Source organism: Nelumbo nucifera, chromosome 1 (assembly GCF_055504915.1).
Source record: "Nelumbo nucifera cultivar China Antique chromosome 1, China Antique-T2T, whole genome shotgun sequence".
NCBI classification, from domain to species: domain Eukaryota; kingdom Viridiplantae; phylum Streptophyta; class Magnoliopsida; order Proteales; family Nelumbonaceae; genus Nelumbo; species Nelumbo nucifera.
Window position 1 is genome coordinate 12,486,616 of NC_142649.1, and position 11,399 is coordinate 12,498,014.

The 11,399-nt window shown below is 39.5% G+C and overlaps 2 protein-coding genes across 2 annotated transcripts; both read right to left on the reverse strand.

Annotated features, from left to right (window-relative positions):
* Positions 1-687: 687 nt before the first annotated feature.
* Positions 688-1,371, reverse strand: LOC148802915 (uncharacterized). The gene has a single exon (XM_088901935.1). The coding sequence runs from the start codon at positions 1,369-1,371 to the stop codon at positions 688-690; it is 684 nt and encodes a 227-aa protein (XP_088758061.1).
* A 3,315-nt stretch (positions 1,372-4,686) lies between these two features.
* LOC104610298 (uncharacterized) lies at positions 4,687-5,626 on the reverse strand. Its single transcript, XM_010276851.2, has one exon. The coding sequence runs from the start codon at positions 5,584-5,586 to the stop codon at positions 4,687-4,689; it is 900 nt and encodes a 299-aa protein (XP_010275153.1). The 5' UTR covers positions 5,587-5,626.
* Positions 5,627-11,399: the final 5,773 nt, after the last annotated feature.

An 11,399-nucleotide genomic window follows, 5' to 3' on the forward strand; every position in this document is an offset into this window, starting at 1 on the left:
GTGGGGTCCTGCATCACACATAATTTGTCAGAAAACGTGACTGTACATTTTAATTCATCAATAAATTGACATAGATATCAAATTGCAGTTCAAGTTGGGAACATATAAAACATGTTTTAAGTTCAATCCTTTCCCAAGCTGTACTTCTCCTTCTTGCAATGCCATCATATTCTTTCCATCAGGGAATCCAACGGCACAAGGAGCAATTTCATGCACATTCTTCAACAGCTCCAAATTCCCGGTCATACTATGAGAACACCCTAAATCAATCAACCACATTTTCTTACCCGTCAATTTTTCTGAAGTAGATTCCTTGTGAGAATTGATCATCGCCATTAATGTTGCCCATTGTTCATCATTAAGTCCAGGAAAACCAGTTTTATCGCTGGTCCATACAGCCGCAGTAGTGGTGCTGGTGCCGCAGCTTCCTAGTGTCTGGACAGCATTGACAACCGCTAAACCAGATCCTCCTCGATCTCTTTCGGTTCCCGTGCCTCAACCTCCTCGTCCTCCACGACCACCAGAGCGACCTCCTTTGCCTGCAAACCACCAATCTGGGTAGCCTACAAGCTGGAAGCATTCGAGTACCTCATGTCCAGTTTTCCCACAGTGAGAGCACGTCTTCTCATCCTTGTTTTGAGATTTGGTTCTATTTCCAGTTTGCACAGCAAATCCTACAGCCTCTGCTCATTCTTCACATGCTCGAGCCACCGTTTTGTGTCGTTCTTCTTGCACAATTATTGCATGTATTCGATTCAAAGAAGGTAAAGGTTCTGTACTCAAAATATTCGATCTAACAGTGCCATAAACTGCACTGTCAAGACCCATGAGGAATTGATGAATTTTCTCCTTTTTGCGCTCCAACGACAGGTCGGTCGTCGCTCCACACTTGCATCCACCATACGTGCATTGTGGGTTCTTCACATACCCAGCCAACTCCTCCCACATGGTCTTCATCTTTCCATAATATGCGGATACAGTCACACCTTCTTGTTTGCAATTGGCCAAGTCGCTCTTCAATTGGTGAATCCGTAGATCATTCCCGATGGCAAACCGTTCCCGAAGATCCTCCCACAGTTCCTTTGCTGTCTCCATATAGGAGATCGTAGACCAGAGCCTTGGTTCTATGGTATTGAATATCCATGCTACCAACATGGAATTCACACTATACCAATCTTCCAATTCACCAGCATCATCACCAGGTTTCGTCACATTTCCTTCAAGGAAAGCTAATTTCTTCTTTGCTCGGAACGCATTCTTCATAGCTTTGGCCCATTCATCATAGTTATCCCCTTTCAAGACAATAGGGGTCATGACCAAGCTGGGGTTGTCCTGCGAACCAAGGTAATAAGGAGATTTCGAATCAACCATAGTGTAAGTATGGCTCTGATACCATAAAGAAAATTGCATGAGTCGAAATTCAAAGGAATGGCTCTTCTGTCTTGCTTTCAATGGAGGCAATCGCCCCATATATATACAATTACATCATGATCAAAGTAGCAACTCTAGAAAATAGCAACTTCCTAAAACAATGCCTTCCTAAAACTCTATCTTCCTAAAAATCCATATGCACAATATTAGCAACTTCAACTTCTTAAAATAGCACCTTCCTAAACACAATATTAGCAACTTCCTAAACACAATATTAGCAACTTCCTAAAACAATATCTTTCTAAATATATACAATATCTACAATATCTCCATTATTTATATAAACATTTTAACGTAAAAAAAAATAAAAAAGTAAAGTCCTTCAAATAAGAAATGTCAAATGCAGCCTTAGAATTCACACTGCCTAAGAGAAGCATCTGAATAGATTCCGTCAATCCCAAGGTTAGATATCCTAATCCAACAACGGTTAAAGATTTAGGAGGTCAATCCATTGTTATCAGCATTGGAGTGAGGAGAAAGAAAACCTTATCTCAAAGACCTCCACGTGCTGTTGGAATGGCTGAAATAGACAAGTTAAGCAACATACATAGTTCACAACTAGGTCTGGTTTGTTTGAGACAAAGTGGTTTAAGTCGAAACACATTCAGAAAATTGTTTGGATGATAGGTTAACCAATTCATCAACCACAAGTTGAAAACATTGGTACGAATTATAAGATTTTAAGCCAGGTCTTTAAGCTGGAAGTAGGACTGTCAATGGACCGGATATTGGTCCACCAGCTCAACCCAGTCCAATATGGGTCCATTAAAATTGATCAGGTCTAATCCATTTTGATGAATACTTTGAACCATTTTGAACTGGTCTAAATCAATGCATGGACCATCCAATCTATTCAAATTGGTTTTAAGTTAGATTGGATCCAATCTAAACCTGGTCCATTTTAACACCCATTCTCTTATCTTCTATCAATGAATCAGATATTGGTCCAATCCAACCCAATCCAATATAAATCCATTATAGGTCAACCAGGTCCAATTCAATATATACTTTGGATCATCTAAATTGGGACTAGTCTAATTCAATATGTCTTATTGGTCCGTCCAACATAACCATTCAAAATGATTTTAATTGAGATGGGTTCAAGTCCAACCCAATCCATTGACACTCCTAGCGGAAAGTCAATAAATCCACTAATACACCATGTTTTGACTATTTATCTTTATTACATGAATTTTAAAAATAACTACTGCGGATATGTTCTTTTATATATAATAATGCTAAAATTGAATTAATCCCAATCCTTGAGTCTAAAAATTAAGAACAATTGGCAAAACAACCTAAAGCCTCTAAGTTTCTGCTTGGATTAGGATTGATTACAAACCGACCTAACCCAACCCGATTTTCACCACCTATTGTTTGAAATTGCCACATGCACCATACATACACATGCAGTTACTGCTCTATTTAATTATGAAAAAACAGGTACAACATTATATAGTTTCTGCACCCAACAAAAACAGTAAATACAGTGATTTCATGTAGTACTCAAAATCATTATTCAATATCATAGATTTGAGTTTGGGATCTGCTACCCACACATCTTCCAATATGATATACACGCACACATATCAAGTAAGACCTAATCTTCTTAAATGGCATGGTACAAAACATTTTTGAAATGTGATACTGCAGATCATGTTGAATGCATCTAAGTCTTCACACATGTTCATTCATTAATTAGTACCAAATTTTCACCAATGGCCCTTTAAAATGCATGGCCTCTATAACAATCTCAAATAAATTTTAAAATTAATTATCAAATTCTATGGCTCAACATGTTATAGGGCCAATTTCTGTTGATAACGCTTATTCACCTATATTTGGTTGTAGAAGTTTTTTATGTTTTCCTTCATTCAGTTCTATATTTTGTTTTCTTATGAAATTATTTATAGGCTTTTCTGATTAATCTTTTTGGCATTTTTTGTATCAATTTCTTGATTAAAGAAAATATAATACCTATGGGTGGTTCAAAAAAAAATGTATATATATATATGGCCAAACTCCTGACTTAGTAACCAAGTCCTGATTACCCACATGTTCAGCCCCTCCAGTCAACGCCCAAGTGTTTGAAATTAAAGTATGGCAGAATGGGAGAGCTTACCTTGCATACCACATGGTTTTGGAAATGAAATTTACTCTAAAAAGCATCAATTAATTGCAATATGGATGACCTAGTTTGATTTTTGAACAATCTGATTCATGATAGTCGTATGAATTAATGTTTGGAAGCTTCATGGACCATGTGATAAAGTAGACTGTTGTTTTTTGTTGTAGATGATGATCCCTTATTGCTCTCAGATTTAGAATTAATTAAAGTTCTAAGTGTTAGTGGCATGATAGTGAGATTCCAACATGGATAAAAATGTTGTGTTTTCTGGAGGTTCAGAATATCATTCTGATTCATGCAAATGTAAATTTGGTTTAATTTTGCATTGATAAATTTATTTTTTTGTTAAGCGATTTTTAGTTGTAGTGAATACAAACACGAATCCCGATATTGAAATATTACCCTTTTAACATCCATCAACTTTTCAGTGCAAAGTTTACATCCTTCTTCGCATTATATGTCTTGAAATACTAAAACCCTAAACTGGCACTTTCAATACATAAATGCATTCTTACCAAATATCAGCAAAACTGAACCACTTATATGCATTGAACTGGCGTTTGCACTCTTCGTCTCTTCCCAAAGGGAGCTGGTATCTGCTCCCAACAACGCTGTAAGCTAATGCTGTTTTGTTGCCAACCAGCGTTGAATGTGAAGCCTTCCCAATATGCAACCGCATCGTTAATGGAAATAACAATCTAATTCGAATCCTAATTCCAGTGGTCTCTATAATTTTGGTCAGGGATTAATATGGGAAAGGCACCAATAGGGAAAAATGTCTAATTTGAGAAGCTATTCTGATGCTCTCATTTACTCCTATAGACCACAGGAAAGGCTCAAGAGAGGAAATCAAAAAGATCATAACTAATTACTGGCCTCCTGCAGCAAGTCTCAGAAAGTCAGAAGAAAGTTTGTGTGTGTGAGAGAGAGAGAGGGGATGATCAAAGCCAACCAATTCAAGTTGTAATTCTGTAAACACAGCGTCCTGCAACTGAAAACCCAGATTGTACATTCCAAATATTTTATGATTTCTTCTCTCTGTCGCATGAGAGGGAAATGAAAGTTTAGACTTTAGAGAGATGGGTTGAACAAATCAGAAAAAAAAAAAAAAAGTAGTTTCCTATGGGCTAGCTCTTACAGGCACAAATCAACAATGAAAACTCAGCTCTATCTGGGTCCTTCTGCACCATCTTCTCCTCCAACCACAACCGGCTATCCAACCCACTTCTCGTCCTAAACATGAATACAGCGTACCCAGAGTCTGGATTGAAGAACCAGTCATGAACATCCCACATCACATCAACCAGCAGCCCATCAACAAAGAGGATCTGGTTACCCCTAAAATTCCATTGCAACATCTTAACACGGATTACCTTCTTCCTATCCATACAAACTGATAGCACTGGATGCTTCAAGCCTTCATCTTCTCCACAGAGCTTTATTAGAATGCTGTGAATTGTGCCTGTTTCGCAGAACTGAGCCTTGGTCAAATACAGTGGGTTGCCTGAGAAGTGTTCTCTTCGGGAGACTAGAGAAAATTGGGCAATCAGGTCACCAGTCCTGAACTTCTTGGCGACCATTTCTGCTCCCATGTCTCCAAGAACTATACCAAGCTCCGAGTCAGCCACGACAACCAGATAGAACCCCTCGACTGGTTCAGGCCCTGATTCGTACCTAGCTGTGAAGAGATCCCAGAAGACTTCAATCTTAGAGTCACCGGATTCCAACGTCCGGCGGCCTTTCTTCTTCCTGAATAACCGAGAATTGGTGTTGACTTTGAAGGTGGAGGATGGGTCGTCGCCGATATTGATGCTGAGACCTTGACTATTGAGGTTCTTGAACCAGGTGACTGTGATCATGAGCTGCTTCTGAGTGGAGAGCTTTATTCTGTAGACACAAGTAACTGCGTTCTGGGTGGAAGGGATCAGTGATGATGGTGGGCGACAACCTTGCATTGAAGAGGCTACACAAGAGGAGTCATTTATTCTTAGGGCGTACTCGCCCACACAAGAAGCTATATCTCTCATTGTAGACAACTCAGACGATAAGAAATGGAAATTGCAGAGATGGGTTCTTCCAATATGAAAAGAGTATGAAAGACTTGAACACAGAGAGAGAGAGAGAGAGAGAGAGATTTGTGTCACTCTCATCACTAAATGAGCTATCAAGGACTGAGTGGACAAATATGGTCAACCGACCTAAATTACATAAAACTGATCACCAAGAGTCTAGAACCCAGTCAAGATGGACCCTCCGGCTCAGTTTGATCTAACTGGACTTAGCCCACAATTAAACACTTGTTTCGACTTATCACTGGTATTAGTTGCAGTATTATATATTCAGATTAGATTAAACAAACTCCATTTCCCAACAACCAAAACAATTAACAGTTAGATAAAATTAAATAATGAAATAGTTCTGTTGTCAAGTTATTATATTTAGTTGAAGTAGTTATTTTGGTGTTAGTTCAAGATATACAGCTTTAAGAGTACAACCTAAACATGTATATAATTCTGTTTTTCTTTTTTTTTTTTTTTTACTTCCATCACTAAAGATATAGAAGGCGGCCGGTCGGCCATATTTTACCTAAAACAACAATCAAATGAAATGGAATTCCACTTAAGGAAATTCTTCTCAATTGATTTTATATATTACAAAGATAGAGAGTTCATCACCATCAATAGAAGACATTGCAGGCCAGGCAGTTTGATTTCCCCCAATTTGTTTATTATTAAATTATAAACTAAATCGAAGTTTGAAAACCTTGGATGACTAGAGTTCAACTGTTGGAAACAGCTCTCTATGTATCTGCAGGTGCATACATCTGTTCCTCCCCATACCCTGCACTGACGGGAGCCTCGCCCATTGGACCAAGGTTCAAAATATTGATACGCTGCGGTAGAGGCTTATTGGACAGTATCAGTGGTTTTTTTAGTTTTTTTTTTTTTCAAATCCAGTTCAGAGGAGCCGGTTTAAGGTCCGTTCACCCTCTGAACTGGTCAAAACTCCAATACACCTTCTGTAAAAGCATATCAGGAAGCTCCCGATATAATACATATTAGTTGATATGGGCCGATACATGTCGATATTTTGAACCTTGCATTGGACTGCTATTTTAATAAAATTTTGAGAAGACCCAAGAATGTAGCAGTACAAGACTCTTCATCAAACTTTGAATGAGTAGGAAATCGCATATATAATTTGTTTCTCTTATTTTGTTTATAAGATAAAGAAGATTCAGTGGCAATTTTTATTTTCAATGCTAACAGAAAGTGAGGAGAAGAAAAACAATAAAAGAAGCATCTTTCTTCCTGACTATCAGAGTAGAGAAAAGACAATTGATTTTAGTATACATGTAATTAACATAGTCCTCATTCAGTTATTTATATGCACCGAGGGATATCCTAGTTGGTGTTCTGGATGAATTGTTTGGGTCGTGATGTGGTTTCGAATCCTACTATTATCATCTCTGTAAGAAAGAGTTGTTGATGTAATGTTATACTATTCACTTAAAAGAGTAATGACCCCTATGGGGTGTCCGGCAGTAACTAATACAAAAAAAAATCAGTTATTTACAGACAATAAAAAATATTTAAAATATATTCAAGAGAAAAATAGAATGAAAAGAACAAGAACTGGGTATTGTGATTTTTCATTAAAATTGCCATCAACAACTAGATATACTAAAGATTAAAAAAAAAGTGTCTCAAGTCTAAGACACAGGACCCAAAAATGGGAAAATGGGGATCCACATAACTAGGCAATTTCAAGGAGCAGGATCCACCATTGAATGGGTGCAAGTAAAAACTTTCATATATAAAGAAAACAAATTGCAAAATTTACAATACTAAATGGCTTACAATCATCCGAGTTGAATATTATTTTATAAAGAACCTTTGTACATAAACGCAATAATTAAACTCACAAGGTTGTAATCATCTAGCTAGGTCAGCTGATTTTTGGATCAATAAGACCCATCAAGTGTTAGACTCTATCCTTAAAATATCCAAACATGGGGAGACCCAATCCAGACCATACGGGTCTTGTACATGTCTGTCCCCAAACCCTTAATAGTTTACTTCCCACTAGCTTCTTTAACATGAAAACTACCACAATTACCCAGCTGAGTTCTGTATCCTGCTGCTTCTTGGGGTCATAATTTATGCCCCATTGCTACATTAGGTTCTCTGGACTTGAATTTGGAGTATATAGTACTATCAATATCTATTTCTTTATTTCATTTCTTCTACTTCTTCATCAATTTAATTACTTTGTCCCCCACCTCCACCCCCATTATTTTACTTTTTTCTTTTGAAGTGTGTCTAGGCTTTGCGTGGAAGTATGTGATTGGGTTTAACTAAAGAACAGTCCAAAGCATAATTAGATAGTTTAAACTGATTACACATCTCATCAACTAATTGCATGTTAAGTAGGTTTTAGATTTGATAAAAAAAAGGTTTAAGAGCCCACAAGTTAGTCAAAATATATAAAAAGATGAAGTAAATTAGTTCCACTGATTTCATAATGAAAGGGACCATTAAAGCGATCGATCAAGATATAATTTAAATCAATTTAATAGTTCTATTGCTACTTGCAAGTTTATAGACACCAGTTCATTAATGCTGTAAACTAATAAAAAAAAGCTTAACCCAATTCCCAATATACTACCCTTTAATTCTCCAAACCCCCTCCATGAACCTTCCTTGTTAGTTCCTTATTAGTTAAGTCATATTCACTGTCATCCAAGTACTTACTCATCCTTGATCCCCAAGATTTCTGTCAAACACGTTTACATAGTAATATATAAATGGAACATGTTACAGATCTTCTGACCCTTTAGCACTATTTAATTAAATACTCAGGCAGGATTCAAAAACAGCATAGCACAAGGGTACCTTCCCCATTTAGAAGTTAAGATCAAGGTTTAATCTGTTATCACAAGGGCACCATCCCCTAATGCTATGTTCGTTTGTAGTGTAAGTTTCATTTGGAATGGTGTAAATGTATAAAAGTGCAAATGAATTGAGTGTAAATCCTGGTTTAATTACTTTTGTTTCAGATTCAACCTTATTTTGTTTGTTTGTAAGAAGTGATAATTAAGTAAATTGATGTGATCCCCAATTTATATGAAAGTGAGCGAGGGGGAAGAAGGTTATTTATTTGGGAGGAACAATGTAGGAAGTAAATTGGTGCCGTCCCCATTTAATTTATATGAGAGAATAAGGTGGAACGAAGTAGTGCAAGTTTTACATCAGTTTTTTTATGCAAATTTTGCACTGCTGATGAGTACAAATTTTGCATCAGGTAAGAATTCAAATCATAGTCACAAATAGATGCATGGATGGGAAAACTAAACCAGATTATGCAAATTTTGGATAAGTTTATTTTACTCACTTTAGGCTCTCATATCTCATGAATCAGCTAAATAATTACAGCTAAGTGCATCAACTTGAGTTCAGCCAACCTCAACCTAGCCTAACTTAAGTTGATCTTCCAGTTTGGTTGGTATCTCCATTCATAGGTTTGGATTGGACTGAACCAAAAATTTTGAACCTGATCCCTATTTAACTTAGGTCGGATCAAGGATTTGGAGAATTAACTAGACCCAACCCCAGGAGATCCAGATGTGCCAAAGCCTTATCAAGGCTAACACTTTTTTTTCCCCTCATGGCCACCTTCCCTGTTCTCCCTACCACTTAGGGATGGCAATTTCTACCTGACCCGGTGGGTATCCACCCCTACCCTATTCGATAGGGTGGATTTTTTTGCTTGAAGGATGGGTTTTGGGGTGGGGATGAGCGTTAGGATTCTACGACCCGTAGAGATAAGAGTACGGTACCGTATTAGGCTAAACCCAATCTTCCCCAACCAGCATATTATTGGAAAGCATATAAACTTTATGTATCAAGTGTTGAATTTAATAATATTTTTTAATTTTATGTAAAAGATAATTGATAGTTCATGTGTTTTCTACATGTCTTAATCAAATAATTGAAAATTTTATTGTTTATTTATGTTATTTTATTATTTATTACTTATATATGACAAGAAATAATAGGAAATTAGATACGGTCTCTAAATCCAACCCACCCTACCCTTGAATGCGGGGAGGGTAGAGTTGGGGAGGGTTTAGATTCTCAAAATCCAACCCGCTATGGGATTTGGGGTGAGTACGGGTAGGGAGGTTTAGGGAGGCAGGTAGGGTCTAGAATTTACTCCCCAAACCCACCCCGTTGCCATCCCTACTACCACTCAAGCAACAAAGTCTATTAACAAACTGTTTTGGCCAATATAGCATTGGGATCTGCTGGTGATCTACAAACATATCTGACGGAGGGTGATTTACCCCAACCTCATCATAAGGTGACACATGGGCATGACTCAGCATAAGTGATAGCTCAATGCGACCAAGTCACCAAGGTCTAGCGTGGCAGCTCGGCACCAGGATTATCCCAAACTCCTCCCAAGTAAAGGAGCCCCCGAGCTCCTCCTCAGCAAGGAGCCCCGAGCTCCTCCTCAAGAAGGGAACACCCCGAGCTAAGATTCTTCCACGGGAGCATCCCAAGCCAAGGTACTGCAAGACAGGAATCTCCCGAGCTCAAGGCACTTCGGGGTGAGCTCGAGAGCCTCCTAATGAATTTATTCTGACTCAGACCTAAGTAGGCCACCTAGGGTAGAATCACCTCAGTATGGCACCTGCAGCTCGGCATAGGGTAGCTCGGTGCAAGGTAGCTCGCAGGAAGACAACTCAGCGTATCATAGGAAGATCTCCCCTGACAACCGTACCTGCCAAACCTGGAGCCCTGCACCCACGTCTCTCACCAGGCGGCATCGTGCCTGCCAAACCTGAGAGGTGTCCCCCGCTTGATAGAGTCGTACCCTATAACAGTAACCTACGCAGCCCTAGCAAGTAACGGTTGCAATAGAGAATCAGAAGCGGTTATGTCAGATTTGACAGAGCACCGTTATATAAGAGCTCCTACCCCCAAAGAGCAAGGTAATTGCATTCGTGCTATCTGCACTCTAGCTTTCTTCATCTTCTCTGTAATTTTCTCTCTCAGAGTTCTAACTTAAGCATCAGAGTGTTCCCGCCGGGAGAGCCCCCCGGGTATCCTTCATTCTCTTCTTCTCAGGTGTCGTCCGTCGCCAGCTCGGAGTGTGGCCCCTTGCCAGTTAGGAGTGACCAGATTGTGCACCATCATTTGGCGCCGTCTATGGGAATCTACTTCAGTAAAGCCTCTCACCAAACAACTTCAGAAAGACTTCCATGGCTTCCTCCAGCAACACCGGACGAAGTGCCGACCAAAATACCTCCGGGGAACGACTTCAGCTCCCAACCGTCTGCATTGGCCAATTCACTCTACCCCTCTCCGGGGAAGGAGTCCCTACCCTGAGCGCGCCTCAGATCATGGTGCCAGTAAGTGCTCCACTCCCCTCACCGGTAGAGATGACCTTTGCAGAACCGTCAGTTCTCCCGGTGGCTGGACAAAACTAGCTGGAAAATCTGGTACACTGCATGCAAGCTATGCAAGCTCAAATGCAGCAAGTCCATTAGTTTCAGTTGTACCAGTAGCAAATGCTCCACCATGTCTACCAACAGCAGTACCAGCAGTAGTTTCCACCGCTGCTTCAGCATCAACAGCAAGTTCCACCTCAACACCCCGCTACACAGCAGGTCCAGCCCCGCCATCGTAGCGAGCATCTCCCCCGCCGAGGAGGGACCTCCCGAACCCAGAACCCTCTCGGGAGTCAGGTCTCATCCCATGACAAGAAAGAAAGACAAGTTACTCCCCCCACCTCGCAGCCTGTAGTAGGTCGGGGGACTCTCAGCCGATCAGAC